This window comes from Crotalus tigris, unplaced genomic scaffold (genome assembly GCF_016545835.1).
Source record: "Crotalus tigris isolate CLP2741 ecotype Arizona unplaced genomic scaffold, ASM1654583v1 scf7180000019257.132365, whole genome shotgun sequence".
Taxonomy (NCBI): Eukaryota; Metazoa; Chordata; class Lepidosauria; order Squamata; family Viperidae; genus Crotalus; species Crotalus tigris.
Window position 1 is genome coordinate 112,010 of NW_024097457.1, and position 20,356 is coordinate 132,365.

Sequence of the window (20,356 nt, forward strand, 5' to 3'; positions counted from 1 at the left end):
ACACTCATGAATGGCCTTTTCCTCTTTCTCTTTTACGTTCTACTTTCCAGGTTTGGGGTCTGAAGGCAGAGACTGTTCCATTTATAAAGCATTCTGGCAGACTTTCTGGCTGAATAACAAACTCAGTGTTATTATATTTAAAAATGTTATTCCATGTGCTTTGACAATAATACATATATTTACCCTCATCCTCTAAGGATGATATTTTATCCTCAAGGCATTCTATTGAAGAAATGTTAAGTAGTTTTTTTTTAAAAAAATCAAAGCATTTATTGCACAATGTTTTGATCTTGAGCTGATTGATTAGTATTAAAATTTCTATTGCATAATTATTTTATATATACATATATACAGTGTGTGTGGGTGTCGATAAAGAAAAATATAAGCAAAACAAATTTAACAAAAACTTACAATTGCCTCTTTTAATGTTATGCATTCCAAATATGTTGAACAACCACAATTTCCATAATTCCCCGGCTGTTTGCCTATTAGCCTACGGATTGTCAGTTCTGTGAGCTGCAGTGGAGGAAGCTTCAGGAAACCACAAGAAGGTAAGTCCTAAACAGCCCAAGAAGATTGAGGTTATTTATTAGCCATTAAGTTAATAGTCTCCATTAGAAGCACATCCTCCTCCTGTTTTCCTGGACCAGGGGTGTCTGCAGGGCATGGTTGAAAAAATCCAACAAGGTAGCTATAATGATGCAATCAAACCTTTGCACTGCTGTGGCCAACACTTCAAGTATTTTAACCACACTCTGCAGATGCCCTTGACATGGAGTTATTTCTATAAATAAAACCTGCAATTAAAAAAAAAAGATCGATTTGCATACTGCTTCATTTTTACCCCCTTCTTAGGCTATTTTGCTCTATCATGCAGCAAGAAGTTCCCACTGCATGGGGTGTCCCTCAAGCAGGCAGTGGCCTTTGCTTGGCATCAGTGCTTCTTTTGCAACTGGGAGCCTCTTTGTGCCCCTGAGCAAAAATTTGTTTGGCTCAAGCCCAGCTGCCTCCATCTCTGAAACCCTTATGGCCTTACTCCTTCAGATCCCATCTCTGTGACTGTGAATCATTCCCTCCATCTGATGTTCAAGCTCTAATACTACTATTGCTTACGCCAGCTAAAATGTACCACACACAGAGAAGACAAAGGTGTCAGCAGATCTGGGAGAAATTCATGGTTGCAAAACTATGGGTGGGTTAAAAAACCCCCACAGCAATTGACTGTGGCAGCTTACTTGGACTCTTTTCTTTACTTAGTTGAGAATGGTCCTCTGTGAATCAAGTGAGTGGGAAGATATCTTAGAGATCATCTAGTCCAGTGCTTTTTTTGTAAAAACAAAAGGTGCCAGAACTCACATGTCATACAACCCACCTTGCCTACCCTACAAGGTGGGTTCCATCCAAAAAAGGTGCCGGAACTCCGTTCTGGGCGTTCTGTGACAAAAAAAGCCCTGATCTAATCCAACCTTCTGTTCAGTGCAGGATCCACTAAAGCAGTGGTTCTCAACCTGTGGGTCGGGACCCCATTTGGGGTCGAACGATCATTTCACGGGGGTCACCAAACAACACAGTCCGCCATTTTTTTCCCCTTTTCCTTAGCTGTGCTACTCCCTTTTATTCTATTGGCTTTTGAAAGCCAATAGAATAGACTCTTGAATAGAGTCTAATCCTATTGGCTTTCAGAAGCCAATAGGAATTGTTCAGGCTGTCTCTGCCCTGCTGAGCCCGCCAAAAGTCCCATTCTGCAAACGGTGCTGCACCAGTTGAGTAGTCCTTGACTTACGACCGGTTGAGTAGTCCTCGACTTACGACCGGTTGGGGGTCGCAGCATTAAAAAGGTTGAGAACCACTGCACTAAAGTGTTTCTGATGATTATCCAGCCTCTGGTCTATTCCACTGTTAAGATAAAACGTGACTCAGCCATCCTTGAGTTAGCAGAAGACCAGAACTGCATAAAAATTACTTTCTTCTCCCCATTAATGACCTTTTCCCTCTCTTTTTATGATTCTGCTGTGAACTTGGTCCTCTTGATTTGTCACTATGCAAGTAATTATATGCAAGATGATGGGCCTTCTGCATTGTCTGTGCTGCATCTTCTTTCAGCATGATACCAACCAGCAGGGAAAACATTCATGGCAAAATGGGAGGGGCCCAACTTCAGGACTTTGCTGGACTTCCCTAAGTGAATTCCTGCCCTTCTCACCCACCCCATCATCCAAGTTAAAAACCAGAAAAATCTCAATTTAGCAAACATCCACTTAGTGACTGTTTGTAATGTTGAGGATTTAATGGATTTCAGAAGCAATGTAACAACTTTATACTCCTCAACTGCAAAATGTCAAATCCGTTGTTTCCAAAGTCTGTCTGGATAACTGATGTTATTCGCATGAATTTGTGTCCTTTCCATGATGAAGTAAGTACAGTTGATACAAATAGCAATTTACTTTATGCAATTGATGCAAACTGAAGTAAATTATGTCACTGCATAAATTATATAAAATATGGAAATTATATAAATTTAAATTTAACCAACATTTGAATTTGACAATTTAACATTTGAATCAATTTTTTTCTGCCATTTGAAACAAAAAAAGCATATGGAAAGATACCAAGACAAAAAAATGGCCCCAGACAGAGAAGAGACAGATGATCCCATGATTATGCAATTACAGTAGCTAGGCCCTGAAGTGAAACTGAATAGATACTTGATCTAGGAGAGAAAAGAAATGATTGAAACTAAGACACAGAAACTAAGCCTATTTCAACACCCTCGCTGTTTTCCCAATAATACAAGAAGGAAAAGTAAGGCTTCTGCATCTCAAGATAGAGACACACTTCAGATAAAGTAGATTAGCCCAAATACGTTCCTACTGCTTTCCCAGGTGAAATTGGGGAGATCTGCTCTCCCTTCTTCTATTGTGCTGAAAGAGCAGATGTTGGCAGAAACAAGGCTGCAGTTAAGTCTGGCTTGTGACCAGAGAATAAGGAAAATGCCTACACCTCCCAGCACGCCCATTATACACCTTGGGTCACACAAAGCAAAGCACAGCAGATTATACACACTGTGAAACTACTGTTGGGTCATATTGGGATAAGAAGAGAAATAATCCATCTACATAGGTACAGATGTTTAAACATCTCTCACTCCTGGATTGGGGATAAGATGTGGGAAATATTGTAGGGCCAAGAAGGGGACTGATACTGTTAGGAATGGTTCAGTTGGGGGCAATTAGACTTATAAATTGCTTCACAGTGCTTTACAGCCCTCTCTAAGCAGTTACAGAGTCAGCATATGGCCCCCAACAATCTGGGTCCTCAGAAGAATGGAGGACTGAGTCAACCTTGAGCTGGTGAGACTCGAACTGCCAAACTGCTGGCAGTCTGCATTCTAACCACTGAGCCACCAGGGCTTATGTGATCATCTTTTGTGACCTTCTGACAAGCCAAGTCAATGGGGAAGCCAGATTCGCTTTACAACCATGTTACTAACTTAACAACTGCAGTGATTCACTTAACAACTGTGGCAAGAAAGATTGTAAAATGGGGCAAAACTCACTTAACAATTGTCTTGCTTAGCAACAGAAATTTTGAGATCAATTGTGATTGTAAGTCGAGAACTACCTATACAAACCAAACATAAGACTTTAGTGGAGTAATGTATTTAGGTCTGGAGCAGGCAATATGGTTGTTAAGAGCACTTGGTTGGTTGCCAAGCTTCCTATCCACATTGATTTTGTTTGAATATAAAAATCATCGATATGGCAGACTGCGAAATAAATAACATCAGGCATCTTTTTTATTGGCAAAAATGCCTCTGAACTGAAGATCTATCAGGAAAGTTGAGATGTTAAAGGAAGCTCTGGCTATGAAATACTGAATGGAAGCATTTGGGGAAATGGAGCCATTTGTTTGAGGATCTGGCTTGAGATCTAAACACAATACATGAGAACGTCCACAGGACATGCCAAACTGAACAGCTGGGTCTGGCCTGCATTCTTAACACTCATACATCTTCCCAGGATCATGCAGCTCTTTAGGCAAATTGTTTATCTACTCTTTCTTTCACCACAGGACACACATAGGTCTCTGAAAAGAGCACACAGTAATCTGGGTCTTGTCCCAATTTTCTGAAATCTAGAATGCCACCTGTTTGGGGGATAAATCTATCAATAAGCCATATAACTTCATTAAATATTCTCTTGAATGGTCCTAACCTGCTTGCTAACTTAAGATTTGTATATGAAGAACAGATTTAAAAAGTAGTGGTTGATCAGGTGATGGTAGTAGTGGTTTTTTTCTTACCAGATTTTTTTTTCTGGAACAGTAACAGCATTAAGATAACAGAAATATATTCAGAAAACAATAGATTAGGAGTGACAGTTTATTTCTAAAGCTGCATACCTTTCTAAGGTGAACAAGATATGTTACAAAGCCAGAGCTGTAGATACAGTATGGTGAAAATCCTAAGGTGCAGGTGCTTCCGAAGAGCAAAGTTTCCACAAAGAAGAGGGGGGTCACATTATTCTCCAAAGCACCAGAGGGCAGGACAAGAAAAAGTGGTTGGAAACTGAACAAAGAGAGAAGCAACCTAGAATTAAGGAGAATTAAGGAGAAACTTCCTGACAGTGGAACAGCTTGCCTCCAGAAATCATGGGCACTCCATCACTGGAGATTTTTAAGAAGAGGCTAGACCAGTGGTTCTCAACCTGTGGGTCGGGACCCCATTTGGGGTCGAACGATCATTTCACAGGGGTCGCCAAACAAGGCTGTCCGCCATTTTTTCCCCTTTTCTTTGGCCACGCCCCTGGCACCCGGTGATGTATAAGTGGTTGGGAGTCACCACAACATGGGGAACTGTATTATGGGGTCGCGGCATTATAAAGGTTGAGAACCACTGGGCTAGACAGTCACTTTTCTGAGATGGTATGGTTCTCCTGCTTGAGCAGGGCAGGGGGCTGGACTAGAAGACCTCCAAGGTCCCTTCCAACTGTATTGAATTGCACTGCATTGCATTCCATTGCATACCATTCATCCTCAGACACTTTAAGCTGTGTGGACTTTAACTCTCAGAAATCCCCAGCCAGTTTAAAGTGGTTGAGGTTGAGGCACTGGCTTAGAGCTGTAAGTACCTTAAACCCAGTATATTTAGTGGGGGGAGGATCACAAAGTCATCCAGTACATAGTACAGTGGTGGCAAACCTATGGCACGCATGCTGTTGTCCCTCTCTGTGGGCACGCATGCTGTTGTCCCAGCAGAGTCCGCCAGAATAGTGAGCATGTGGCGTTTGGAAGTGACAGGGCAGGAAGCAAGCGAGCAAGCGGCGTTGGCCCCACGGGGATGCCCCGGAGATGGCGAGGGACTGGTCCTCGCTGCCCTGGCCCCAGCCACACCCACCAAGTCTGCCATGACCACTGTAGCCACGCTACCCAGTGGGCCAGGCCCCCACACACCCTCTGAGGGCACCACAATGCTGATGCAGCCCTGGCACTTTGCGATAAATAAGTGGGTTTTGGGTTGCAGTTTGGGCACTCTATCTCTAAAAGGTTCACCATCACTGACATATTAGCTGAATTTGGTTGGCATCAAATAATTAAGCAAGATCAGACTGGCTGCTACTATCGGTAGGATGGGAGACCATCAAGAAATCAGAGTTGTCACTGGGAAGTAAAACAACAAAACAAGTAAATCATTGCTGCGGTTGCCAAGCACAGCAGGGGCTTGTTCATTAACTCCCCGGGAACCCGGCATATTGAAAGACAACCTGACCACAAGGCCTACGGGGAGCCTTAAAAGACACTTCTCTGCAACGGCAGGCAAGGTCCCCCCGAGGCACAGCCAGCGGCTCCCCAAGGAAAGGAGCGTCTCCGCGGTTCCTAAAGCGCTTCGGTGGGAAGAGAAAGCTCCGAGGCGGCCAGGAGGAGGTTCCGAAGCCGCCTAAAACTCGCGGTGCGTCAACGAGGACGCGGTTGGGAGGAGGCTCTCGGAGATTCCCTGACGTGTCTGAGTTCAGCTCGAGCCCAGGAGGAGGAGGAGAGGAGGAAGAGGAGAAGGCGGGAGCAGAGCCCGCCAGCGTGCCTTCCTCTTTGGCCGCCCCGAGCTCGCAGCGCCCGGCGGCGGCGGCGGCGGCTGCAGCAGCAACAGCGGCAGCATGTTGGGCAGAGTTCGCTCAGCGATGGCGCAACTAGTCGGGGGTCTCGGAGGCGGAGGAAGCCCCCGCAGTACGCAGTACGCCTCGCCCGCCGCCGGCGCCTCAACCGCGGCGTCCCCGCCTGTTCGGTCCGAGGCTATCGGGCCCAGCGTTGCCGCCCCCGCTGCCGCCCCCACCACCTCAGTTACCACCACGAGCAGCTCCTGCTGTGAGGCGCCCGGCGGCAGCTTCTCGAGACCGGCTTTTCTGCAGCTCACGCCAGAAGAACTTCTGCTGGCCGATGACCACACGAGCAGAGCCATCCAGAGCTCCCGCGAGAGTCGCCGTCGCCTGCCCTGGAGCACCGGCTACGCCGAGTAGGCGAGAAAAAGCGGCCAGTGGCGGCGGAGGGAGGGAGCTCTGTTGGCGCTTTTGGGTGGGGAGGAAGGACACTTACTTTCCAGAGTGGAGGCAGGGCTGGAGGGCTTGGGCCGAGTGAATCTGCAAGGACTATCTTGAAGGCATGTGACAAAACGGCGCCTCCGAGCATGCACAGAGTGTACTCACTTTAGCAGCGAGCCCGTCCTTATGTTGTCCGAATTAGAGCTAAGGAAATTCGGGGTGGGTACGAGAGATGATCGATTAGTTAAATCGACCTGCTCCGGTTTGCCCGCTTTTATGCGACAGTCGTAGTGCTGTTGATATGAAGATATTTGTTTGCCCTTCGTCATGCCCGGACTGAATGGCCGAATCCTTTAGGGGACTCGACGGAGGTTTTAATTTTACCACCGACATCGAGGGAGAGTTAAGCCTGTAGCCCCCCCTCTTTAAAGATGGAAGATTTCGCTTCCCTCTTTAAATAGGGCTGGGAAAAGCAAAGTAGTTGTGTGGTGACGCGCTCGGTTTCCAGCCGCTGCTTTGGCCAGCTGGGGCCCGATTCATTCATGGGGACCGCTCCTACGAGATTTCTCTTTTAAACGGCTAGTAAATCGTTAGTCTCCAAGGGCAAGGGCGGGTGTTAAACCGCGCCGTTAGGTGGATGAACTCCTAGGATAACCAATTGAATCTCCTCAGTCCTTCCCTCACCTTAAGCAGCCTGAAGATAATGCGAGGGAATTTATATGGGAAAGAAAGATGGAGAGACCAAATCGTTGGTTTCTTTCCACTGCTCATTAAAGAAGAAGCGGCAATTACATCTGCATGCTGTCTCTGTTGTATAATATATACATGTTAAGTTAGCCGAGTGTTGCCCAATTTTCAGATTCATCGGCTCTGTGTGTGTGTGTGTGTGTGTAACTATAAAGGAAGGATTGTACAATATACTGAAAAAACGTAGTTGTGCTTGAAAGTATTCCAACACAGCTATTGAGCCTTAATCCACATTCTAGGAAAAAAGCTGGCTTGTGAAATCTAGACTACAAAAAATCCAGGCTAACTTTTTGCAGCCAACTAGAATTTATCAGATAATGACCCTTATGGTGTTAATGACCTTTACAACTTTAAGATATTCCTGCAGTTTTTAAGAGTTATCTTTCAAGTATAAATAGAAAATTAATATTGTAAACCACCCAGAAAGCTTCAGCTATTGGGTGTTTTTCTTAAAAAAACAACAACCCTTAGACTTAATTGTTTACCAAAAGTCCGACTTTTAAGCATTTCTTATAAAGCACTGAGACAGCCAAAATGTGAAGTTAGATTACTCGAGTAGATGGGTGAGACCAACACAGCTGAATTTTCTGATTCAAATTGATTCTGGTGAGATATAAATAATAAATTTACTTTTATAAATAAACCTGGCTAATTGGATTTAGTTGCATGATTATGCAGAACAGAGGCTTAATGTGTTATGTTTATATAGCTAAGGTTTTCTTTTACATAAATTTTTATTTCAGAATTCTCATGAAATATGTTAAGACAAAAAAAAGTATTTTCTTGCAACACTCCCCAATCTCTGCCCTTCCTATGTTAATGTATGTGAACAAATTTTATGCATCCCCTATGGCTATTGTTGATTTTTAAAAAAAAAAAAAAAAAAGAAGGCATTTGTCTTCATTCACCTCTATCATAGTTGTCTGTGGAGATGGTAAAAAAAAAAGTCACATTGGCAGTCACGACATGCAAAAATAGATGGACTTTCTATCTTCCAGTTGCACCTACCATCTTAACTTTTTTGTCTATGCCTTCAGACACCCCTAATCTTTAATGTGGCCTTCCTTCTGTTCTGGTGGTTCTCAGGGCTTGCAATTGGGAGCTGAACTACAAACGTGCAGAGGATCCAAAAATAGCAAATTACTTTTTTTTAAAATAGACACCCAAGGCAATTGCGTGCCTCGTGTGGGTGTCTGAAAATGAAATGTTTTATTGTGAGAAAGATCCCTATTTTTTATCAACTAATTTGTGGGTAGATGTTCAACAAATGCTTCTTTTCTTGGCAGGGAAATTTGAAAAGCTGTTATCTGGCTGGTAAAGAGGCAAAAGTCTTGCCAGAAAAATGGTGAACATGTGCATTTTAATCAAGACTGCTAAATTCATGTTGTGTTCTTTTAGAAATATTGAAATGGCCATAAACAGATGTTTTTCTCTTTTTGCCTCTTTCTCCATTTATTTTACTTGTAAATGGTACTTAGTATTTTACTTTCCAGTTGATTTAATATCTCACTTTTCTTATGGCTTCATGCTGTGTGCCCTGACTTCAGCTTGCTTTTGTTTAGCAGGATAGGCTGTCTTAGTTTTAAGGTTACTAGGACCCAGTCCGGAGATAATAATATCAGTTCTAAATATAATTTCCTTGACCTAGGTAGGAGAATATCCTCTTATCTGTTTCTTTTGCTACTCCTGCAAGCTTTTTTTCTTTTTTGTGGTGAGCAGGTTGTATCATTCCTTGTTTTTAACTGAATAATGAATAACAACAAACTGATGTCTCTTTCCTCTTGAAGAATTTATTAACATAAATTGGTGTTATTGTTAAAATTGCAGAAAATTTTTCTACACAGTTTAATGAAATAATTTATACAGAAAAAACTGCCATCAGCCAGATTCATGCAATAAGGCATAGTATGCTTTGTTTGAATTTTGGCAAAGAATGCTACATAGAAGATGTTCAGGACCAGTTTCCATACTGTGGAATACTGTAATGGGTTTAAAGTGCAAAGGCAAATTCTGATTGAATCTTAGAAAAAGCTTTCTATCACTAGGAATAGTTGGACTGTGGAAACATGTGCCTAGAGAGATGAAGGTCTTTCTTTGGATGTGTCTGGATTCCTCTAGAGAAGAGGTAGTTGGACTGGATTACCTAAATCAGTGTATCGCAATTTCAGCAACTTTAAGGTATCTTAAAGTTGTTGAGATTGATAACCATTGACCTAAATGGTCACTTCCAACTCTATAAGACTTTGATTTCCAATCCAGTCACTGAGTTAAAAAGTACTTCTAGTTCTTCCTATAGTGCCACTTCCTACTGCAGACTATCAATGCTATTTGTAGCTTCAGTTTTACCATCTGAAACAAGGATATATTTACTTGGGCCAACCCATATGCAGAGATATTTCAACCAGGATATGGCTCATCATATAATACTACATTTCCTTTGCAGCTTTCCTTGCGTAATTCATTGAACTGATATTTCTCATTATGTATCATCCGATCTCAGTAGAACATTTTCTTTTCTTGTTGGTATTCACACTTTCCCTGTCTTTGCCTATGCTTTGGAGACAGCCTGCCTCATTAGGTTACACACTAATTCTATAATCTATAAATCCACATTTCAAAGGCTTCTCCTACCCTGTTTGTGATTTGGCTCCTACAAAAGACCTGGCAAGACATTAGAGAATACAATCTGCCAACAAAGTTCCAATCTTAAATTCCAGCAGCAAGCTAGTTACTTATTTTTCAACAAGCTACTCTCACCTGTTCAGTCTTGCTCTTTATTTCCATGCTACGATCCCATCTGTCAGTCAGAATACTGAGTATTTGAGTATTTATAATATCTCACCCCCTCAAGTTGTCCTGTTTGTATTATAGCTTGTTGAGGGACCTTCTTTTTACTGATAACATTTTGTTTTGTTTTGTTCTGTTTTATATTTAGCCTGCAAGATTTACTTGACTGATACACTTGACTAAACTTTGTAAACATTGTTCTCTATTTACTAGATGGAAAAATAATCTGAATAAAACATAATTGGGATATTAAAGTTTACACTTTCTTACTGTTCTTATAAATATTCATTGGCTATAGCTTCTGAATGCACATTAAAGTGCAAGGGTGACAATGAACACTCTCGTTGAATTCCACACAATAGTTGAAATTATTTTGCTTTTCCTTCTACTTAACATATACAGTTTGCTTCCAATATAAATTCATCATAATGCATACAGCTCAGTTATCCAGTCTTATTGTTTTCAATATACCTAATAATTCCCATGCTTCCCTTGATCAAATGCCTTTTTATAATCAATAAATATCCATATTTGCATTTCAACTAGTTTTGTGTATTAAACAAGGCAATCCAAAACACTTGACCTGGTACACTTCTATATTGCAATCGTCCTGGTATTACAATTTGGAATTAGACTAAACTCTGCTTCCAACTGAATGTATTTAGGTTTGACCATCAGCACTAAATAGCAAAAATAGCTATTGTAAACTTGCAGGATTAGACAATTTAAATATGGCTACTTAAAGACAAAATAATAGCTTTTAAAAGAAAAGAAAGACAAGAAAGTTGGACTGTGGACAAACTTAGGATAATAAGTCTCCACATATTTGCAGTGCAAAAAGTCGTAATACACAGTTTCTGTTGATCCCACCTTGTCCCAAGCAACTTTGCAATTGTTTTTCCACTACTGAAATCTTTCTTTCTTTCTTTCTTTCTTTCTTTCTTTCTCTTTCTTTCTCTCTCTCTCTCTCTCTCTCGCGCGCGCTCTCTCTCTCTTTTCTTCCTTCCTTCTTTTTCTTTCTTAATATAAATATACACATGCAGAACTTTAGATCAGAAAAGGTATAAATTTTCTGCTGCAACAAAACAGGAAAAACTAGTAATAAACCGAACATGGATTCAATATTGTGATTATTCTTATACAATATAAAATTCTCTCCCATGCTGTTTACTTTTCATATATGCATGTGAAAGAGAGAAAGACTACCTGAAGAGGGCTATTTTTGCCTTTTAATTACTGCAGATCAAAACTGTCATGGAGTTTTGATATAGTTGTAGTAACTGGCTGAAAAATGGACACCTTGTAGTTGCATATTTGACATAAAAAGATGAGCTCCAATCAAACACTGAAATCAGATGTTAGAAAGCACATGATGTAGCATGTCTGCTGAAGCTAAGCTGGCCTAAATGCTCTTTATACACATTTAATTGGTTTGAAACACGTGAAAAGAAATATGTTTGTGCAGATATGAATTTGTCTAAATGTATATGTAGAGTAGGGATGGGGGGAGGTAATGACTTTTACATGCAAAGTTTCGCCTCCTTTTAATATGCATAACAGGCATAAAAGGAATGAGGCTTTGCACAATTGTAGCTGATGCCCCTGCAACGGACTGTAACTTATAATAGTTCTTAGTTTCTTAATGCTTTTTAAAAATTTGTTGGAAACATATTGAAGGTTTTCCTGTCATCCCATGGGGGTGGAGAGGGGAGGGGAAGTGCCTGTCAAGGTTATTTTGAAACTCTCCTGAGTTCTATACTAACTTGCATCCTCAACATCATATACTATTTGTGTTTTGCAAACTGTACTGTTACAAATTCCTGCCCGGATAATGTTTCCTGTTTTATTTTTCTACAACTTCCTGCTGCCAAGCTATGTTTTGCAATGATGTGAAGTAGCAAAGCTGAAAAAAAACAAAGATAAAAAGTTTAAGTTCATTTTGTTTGGCAGTTTTATGCCAGCCATGATTTGCTGGCTTTGAGGTCCTCTATCAGGTTTTTTCATCAGAAACAATGGTTGCCCCCAAGGGCTTGAGCAAAGCTTGAAACCACGAGTTTTGTTTGGATAGCAAAGAAGGCAGTATGAGATTAATAAGCTTGATGAAATAAGTTTAGAGGTGTCACTTTTCATGGTGTAGAGGTCCTATGCTGGTCAATCAGACATCAGGAGCCATTCATTGACTAGAGGTAAAATTAACCCACCTAACTCCACAGGGCCCGTTTTTAGGTTTAAAAAAAACCCCAGACATGATGGCTATGCCAGGTCCTCTCTCAAATTGCTTCTGTTTACTAAAAACAGCAGCAATGGAATCATTTGTCCCCATTTGGGGTCAATCTTTGTGCAAGGTGAATCTGAGAACAAGGGAAGTTGGTCAATCAAATCAAATTCATATCATTAAGTCCACACTATGATGGTTTGTTTCTCTCTTTCCTGAACAGAGTGATAAATGCTGGTAAAAGCCAGCATAATGAGGATCAAGCTTGTTGTGAAGCCGTCTTTGTGGAAAAAAGAAACAGCCTGAGAAATAACCCAGGCCCCAAGGGAATTTCTGGAGAATCAGAAGTGAGTGGTGAGCAACTGGATGACCAGAGCTTCTTCCACAGCTTTAATGTAGTTTATTTGCTTTTGGTTTACTGTGTTGCATGAATCCAATTGTTGTGACTTATAACTCACAGTTTTTGGCTTTGCAGTTAGAATGTAGTTTATTATGGATTATTCAGTAAATCGTGGTTAAACAAGCCATTGTTTATGGGTTCATAATGATTTAATCCAGGTAATAGTTTCAACCATGGCTAAATCATAGTTTACTACATTATGTGAACTTATTCTAGCTTAGAGTAGGACTGTTTGATTCGCAGTTGCTGATTAATAGTAATGGTCACACAAAATAGTTGTTACTTCACAGATCTTACCTGAATTGGCAAACATTGTTTACTTGATGAAGTGGAATTGTGAACCAGTGGGAAAGTTCCACAAACTTTCCCATCCACTATAGTCACAGGAATTATTGCAGCTGGCATTTAAAATAATGCCTGTGAACTATGTGAGCACTGGATGAATAGGATACCTATTGCATTGCTTAGAGGCAAAAATTTCATCACCTTGCTACTTCATCACCTTTTCTGCCCTTTCTTCTTCCTTTGCAGTAAAATAAACTCCAGGAATTAGGACCTCCTTGAACTGGTGGCAGTTTGGTTAAATTGATAGCTGGCTGAGAAGGTGCTGAATGTTGCTTCAGTCACAAACTGCAAAGCTTGCAGAATTTCACCAAAGTGCTGCTTCATCAGTTTTACTTTTTTAAACTTGAATTTCCTTTCTTTTGGCATTACTTCAGAATAGTTCTTTCCAATCTCTCTGCAGGGCAGCAAAGGTCTGTATTTTTACTACTGGAGTTTGTTTGATGGACATGCTGGAAGTGGAGCTGCAATTATGGCATCCAAACTGCTTCATTTCCATATTCGTGATCAGCTCCGAGACTTGGTGGATATCTTACAAGATTCTTCTCCTCCACCAATTTGCCTACAAGAGAGACCCAGGACAGTTCTCACCGAACCAAACAAAGCTCGTCTGGCAGAAGAAGACAGAGAGGTCCCAAACAATGCCTTGCCACGCTTCCATATGGAAAAGATGGTTTTCCATGAAAGTTTAGTAGTGGGAGCCATTGAAAATGCATTCAAACAGATGGTAAGCATGTAGAACAAAGATGGGCTGGAGAAGGCAGGCTGCTCCCAAGATAGAGAATTACAATCAATTTCCTGGCTTGGCACAGACTTTGGAATACATGTAAGCTGCCTACTAGACATGTGGTTATCTTAGTCTGAGGTAGAACTTCCTTGTAATTGATGCCTGATTCTGTATCAGAAGTGGAATGAAATGGATATGTTGCATTCAAAGATAGGAGAGCCAGGATAAACAAACAAAATCTGCTTCACCTTTCAAGCAGGCAAAGGGCCTTGGGTATATAAGATGTAGCCTGTCTCATAGATTTAAATAGGTGAAGGATATTCAGAATCAAATAAACTCAATTACTAACAGTTTTATATTAACACACACAGCCCCTTAGCCACTGAAGGACATGTAAGTTGGAGATCAGGGATGTGTTCCAATCCTGCTTGCCTGTCTTCCACCCAAAATATGCATTCACTTCCTTTTGCAGTTAAGGCACTGACATGGTGACCCATGACTATTTTTGGCTAACTAGATATTTGCTTATCTATCTGCAGATCCTGAGCAGAGCCTGTTCTGTTTTTCTGTAGCACAGCTTGAGATCTTGTCTTCGATGCTGCTCAGGGGAATAAAATACACAGAAAAAGACACATTGTCAACATATAGCATTCATATATCAGTTCAGTTGTCATGGCTTCCCTAGAGAATCTTGTAAACTATAATTTAGTATAGGTACTGAAATGTTATTGGTGATTCCCCACCTCTTCATAAAATTATATAGAGATATTTACTAAGAGAGGGTTTTTTTCTTTTTTGTTTGTTTCCTCAGATATTTGAACTGTGCTTGCTAATTAGCTTTCTTTTGATTAGTATTCTCTCCCTTTCACATATTTCAGACCAGGATAACTGATAAGTCCTAATAGACAAAAGATTAAGTTAGCAATTACTTAGACCTTTGGCAAACAGGGATAGTCACAGATTAACCACCATTCTAAAGGTATGAAAAATACAGATGATGGCAAAACATAGCCACCCAGAATATGAGGTATACTCTTCTTTAAAAAAAAGTCATTGTGCATTTGTGTGGATGGGAAAAAAAAGGAATGTTGGAAATGTTGCTGCAGGAATAGTTCCTATTTATAACTGTTTTTGCATATCATCTTATTTTCCTGGAGAATTAATGACTGCTTAATTGCCCACTATACTAATTATTTGTACAGTTTTGTAAATTAGATAAAGCCATAGTTGAAACTTTTCTACTGATTGTGATTAAGGGCCTCTGCTCTAACAAAACATAAGCTTGGTGTAAATGATTCAAGATAAATCAAATCCTAGTACAGCATAATGCGAATACAATGTCATTTCTCTATTTAAAATAGACTTTTGATATATGAAACAAGAATTTGTCAATGCATAAAGTTGTAATTGTTAAATTTGAAGGTAATGTCTAATTGACTACCTTGTTTCTGCAACTGTTGTTTATATATCTATTTCCTGAGAACATTCTAGTTTATTAATATAGGAAGGTGGGGAAGATCTGTGATTACATATAGTACGGTTCTGCCTTCTTTTCTGATATGATAGATCGTGTTCCACCTGTACTTTTGCTTTTCTGTCTTTTCAGGACAATCAAATTGAGCAAGAACGGGTAACCAGACAAGCAACTGGAGGCTGCTGTGCCCTGGCTGTGGTTTATCTTCTGGGGAAGTTTTATGTGGCCAACGCTGGTGATAGTAGGTAAGTGGGCTGGAGAATGTTTTGGCTCCTTGACAAATTAGAACTGTCCAAAACATGTATTCATTGCAAAAATGACATTTCTTTACTGCCTGGTAGAATTTAATCAAGAGTCCTTCTGGTCAAGGTCAGTTATTTTACCTATAATGTATACAAAATTTCAACAACAGTTTAAATATTTGTCTTTCTTCTGTTCATGCACCATTAATATCACACACACACCAGTCCTTAAGAGAGTGTGTATTAATGATAAGTATATAACTAATGAGAGCCAGTTTGGTGTAATAGTTATGGCATCAGGCTAGAAACTGAGAGACTGAGTTCTCATCCTGCTTCAGACATGAAGCCAGCTGGGTGACTTTGGGCCAGTCACTTTCTCTCAGCCTTAGGAAGGAGACAATAATAAGACACTTCCAAAAATTTTGTCAAGAAAACCGCAGGGACTAATCCAATAAGCTATAAACAGATATATGATGCTGTGTTTCTAGTGATGCTGTGTATGATCAGGAGATCAAATTTTGCTTTCAGGAAATGATCTGACACTATAATGCTAAGTCTGATCAATTGTGGATAGGAAACCATTAAGGGTCCAATAGTTGTCTTGAATATTATAGCAAAAAATGGGCTATGGATATAATAAATTAATAAAACTTGTGCTGAATAAAGGCAGTCACTGTCAATAGTAATAAAAGTTGGACAGAACTCCTCAGAATTAAGGACTATACTTTTTGTCAACCAAAGAGTCAATTGACTTGTGCTCAAAAGGATAGTGTAGTGGTACCAATGATGGAGCTCGCTTAAGATTTGGGTATGAGATAATTATGGATCCCAAGCAAATCAGAGAATATTTTTTTGTGATCTGAATGTTAAGATGGAAAAATTAAAAATTGATGAATATAAATATGCTCTTGCAACATATCCTGAATGCTACAAGAGGGAAATTCAGTTTTGAATTGCGATTATTCATTTGGAGTTCCAAATTATGGAGTTTCTTTGTTATAACCTGAGCTAGAAGAGTCATGTCATTTCTCCTTCTATTGTTGAGACACCTTCAAAATTATGGATAATTAAAGAATAACCATTAAAGTTATTTTAGTCTTTATTGTAGATACTGCATTGATTCAGTGCCCGTTGTTTTAATTGTTTTTAGTGATTCAGTCCTAAATCTAGAGTATCACCATATTTAGGTACTCATCAAATAATAATTTAAGTGCTTGTTAAAGAACCTTTATTGATTTAAAATGTTCAGAACTTAAGTCAGTAAAATAAATTTTACTGGAGTATTAATCAAAATGAAGCATTGATGCTAATTAGATTAAGGATTCTGGATTACTTTTGGAATTAATTAATAGATGCTCTGTTTCCTCATTGAGTCTTCTATCTGCATCCAAATTCTTTGGGATTCCGAATTGAAAATAACAATACCTTCTTCTCTGTGCCAAAATGATAACCTTTAGGTGTATTGTGTACATTACTATCTGGGGATGATGGGAGTTACAAGTAAAGTATCATTTGGTGAAGGCTACACAAGTGGATAACAAGACAGAGAAAAATACACTATTGTTATTTCTCATTGTGGTCATTGAAATGAGAGCTTGTACTAATAGGAAACAGTACACACATACTTTTGACAAGTTATTTTTTCAAGAGTGAGATCAACTTTTTTATCAAGTCAGAAAAATCAATTAGAATTTGTTTTAATTTTTGAATAAAATCAGGCTCTTAAATATCATTATCAAATATGGAAATATTGGTAGTTTAAGATGAAGACTTCCAACCCAAGAAGCACAGTAAAATGCTGTAACAGATATTGTGTAAAGCCATAATTGTGTTTAATTGTTTTTGCTTAGTCATTACATCTGAGAGATAATTAGCCAAGCACAGGGCTTGGCAATCATTTTAGGTGCTAGATTCCATATGTAACATTACCAAAAGATGAAAATAAAATCCCTGTGTGCGTGTGTGCATGTGTGTATGGATAATCCACATTTTACATTATATTTTGATCAGAATATCCATGCACTTGGGTTTGGATGATGTGACCCATTATTCTAGCCATATTTTTCTTCTCACAATCCTCCTCCATCCTTTCAGCACCATTTCTGAACCCTAGTTTCTTAGACTGATTTTTCTCCTTCTTTGCTTCCTTATCTGTCTGAACAAGGAACATCTTTTCTCTCAGAGCAGGTAACTAACACTGCTTAGTAATTTGGCTTAACTGTTACTGTAGAATATAAGGACATCTAAATATGTCTTTATGGCTGCTCCTTTTCAATATGCTATGTCAGTGTTTTCTCTGGATGTTCTTGAGTCACACCTAGGATTTGGCGTTAACCCAATAGGAATGTTAAAGAAAAAGGCTACCTAGCATTTCCTTGACCTTTATAGTTTCTAAGCTAGCATATTATACCAATATGAGCCAGAGCTTATATTATTAGATATGTCTTCATGCTACATGGGGAAAATAGTCTTTAGTAACTATGTCTGAGGGTCCCGTTCACCCAGTTCCCGTTTTCCCTGCATAAGTGCACGACTACTGGAATGATATGTTTATATCTCCTCTTATTCATGAGTCTCATTGACAGGACATCAGCAAATCACTTCAACTTGCTTATACAATAGAGTCATTTGGGGCATACAATAATAAATATTTTAATCTATTTTGGGTCTTTAGAATATGGTAGGGAAACTTTAAACTCTAGAAATAAAATAGAATGAAGCCACAGCAAACAATTTCATCCAGAAAAAGGGAAAGAAGGAAACTCTCATCAGAAGGTTTCTGGGCTTTCAGGCGTAATATAACATTATCCTCTTCCATCAACAAGAAACAGGCAAGGAAACCTTAAGAGTATCTGGAAACATAGATCCCTGGCCATTATTTGCCCAGATGCCATATCCTTCCCAGAGGCTCTCTCTCTGTATGGCAATGATGGTACTTACCTAACCCTGCCTCTCTTTGCCCTCTTTTGTATCTGCTGCTTGCACTTCCTTTGCCATCTCTCTCTTCGCTTTCTCTCTAATGTCATCATTGCATGTTTCATTGCAGGGCCATTGTCATCCGTAATGGGGAAATCATTCCAATGTCCAGGGAGTTTACTCCAGAGACAGAGAGGCAAAGGCTACAGTTTTTAGTAAGGAAGAACTTTCTTTCTATATGATATACTTTTAATCTATCACCACTGACAACAACCTTGGCAGGTATATCCTTGAGAAATCAATTCTGTACAAACAAGATCATCAGAGTTCATAGTGGTTAACTAAAATAAGGTTTGCCTTGCAAACCTAAATTGAAAAACTAGTAAAGGCAAACCTCTTTTTTCGCTCAAGGTTATTACACTTATGCTTTATGCAACATTATCTAGCATGCACCATGGCCAATCATCTTTGGAGCTTAGGGAATTTTCAATTTCCATTTGGAATATGATGTGGGTGAATTTATTGTAAATAGTAAAGAAAGACTCTCAATGTACTATTAATTTGTGTCTAGTATTTATTTTCCTTATTGAACAGATGCATATTTTTACAACCTTATAATGTATAAGGACTGTAACGTATAATGTATAAGAATTAGCAGCAACGTCAGCAAACCACAGTGAATCCAAAACAATGATATATACACAGTGATCTGATCATGTAAATACTTTAATTAGATACTTGAGTCTTGACATATGACTCAAGTGCATAAGTTGTGACATTTGTGGGATAATGTTATGTGTGTATGTTTTTTGTTTGCTCCTCCTTCCTTCCCCATGGATGCCCATAATAAGATATTGTTTTGTAATAATTGATTGCAAAATAAAAGCTAAGTTTTAAAATAGAGTTCTAGAAACTCACAATTCTGCCAATCTCCGAATACTCTAAAGAAATAGTTGAGATGTGGGAGCTGAATTGTAATTATTATAAAGTGGTGTGTCTTGGCACTGGCAACTTTTAAGATGTATGGACATTAATTCTCAGAATTCCTCAGTCAGCTGAAACTTCTGGGAGTTGACATCCATACATCTTAAATTTGCCAATGCTGAGAAACACTGTTTCTAAAACATTGATTATCTAATTAATTAATTTAATTGTATTAAAATTAATTTTATAAAAATTAATTAATTAAAGAAGGAACATTAATCAGTCTTGTTTTTTTCTCCTGTGTTGACGATTCGGTTGAGTTACAGCACTTAGAGAACAAATAAATATATCAAAAATAATACTTAAAACATTTAATAGCCTCTCTACTAAATTGTAATACCCCAGGACAATCTGAGAGACTTTAGAGATTTTACAATCAACGGAAGATTGTACCATTTGTCCTGCTACTGCAGTTAACATATACACATATACTCTTATCTATCTTATTTCCACATTTCCAGCTCTCTTAATGAAGGTATGACAGAGAGATGAACTCAAAACAACTTTTTTATAATATTAATACTTTTAAAAAAAAAATACAACTAGAAGTCCAAGCAGCATTTCTCATACAGAATAGAGTGATGGACATTTTCCCTGCAAATATATACATATTGCCCTGGAAGAAATCCTATTTCCCTATACATCGGGAAATTCCATTGCTGAGATCACACAAGGAAAAAGGTTAAATTCTCCTCTCAATTTTTACATTCCTAATGGCACTCACAAAGGTAGCCAGTTTGTTGTAATGCTTAAGATATCAGGTTAAAAACAGGGAGGCTCTGAGTTCTAATCACAAAGCCAATTGTATGACCTTGGGTCACTCTCTCAGTGAATGAGGCAGTTGTAAGCCACTTCCAAAATCTTGCCTGACTTCTCCAGGCAATCAAAGATGTCAACACTGACTTAAATTTGGAATTCATATAATTGCAAATTTCTCCTTTGGCCAGAGTGCCTGGTGGAGTGAGTTCTTGCCTTTATAGAATAGTGATCTC

General features: G+C 39.2%; 1 protein-coding gene across 1 annotated transcript; it reads left to right on the top strand.

The window, feature by feature from the left end:
• The first annotated feature begins 5,504 nt into the window (after nt 1–5,504).
• LOC120316123 (protein phosphatase 1J-like) lies at nt 5,505–19,252 on the top strand. Its single transcript, XM_039361350.1, has 5 exons — nt 5,505–6,505; nt 12,503–12,626; nt 13,425–13,748; nt 15,355–15,467; nt 18,511–19,252. Exons 1-5 carry the CDS (start codon nt 6,150–6,152, stop codon nt 18,620–18,622), a joined length of 1,029 nt encoding a protein of 342 aa, XP_039217284.1. The 5' UTR covers nt 5,505–6,149; the 3' UTR covers nt 18,623–19,252.
• The last annotated feature ends 1,104 nt before the right edge of the window (nt 19,253–20,356 follow it).

Bases quoted from the DNA above. Each gene is read 5' to 3' on its own strand.
- LOC120316123 (XM_039361350.1), top strand. From the start codon at position 6,150: ATGTTGGGCAGAGTTCGCTCAGCGATGGCGCAACTAGTCGGGGGTCTC. The intron at 6,506-12,502 runs GTAGGCGAGAAA...TTTCCTGAACAG, and splicing joins TGGAGCACCGGCTACGCCGA to AGTGATAAATGCTGGTAAAA. The intron at 12,627-13,424 runs GTGAGTGGTGAG...ATCTCTCTGCAG, and splicing joins GAATTTCTGGAGAATCAGAA to GGCAGCAAAGGTCTGTATTT.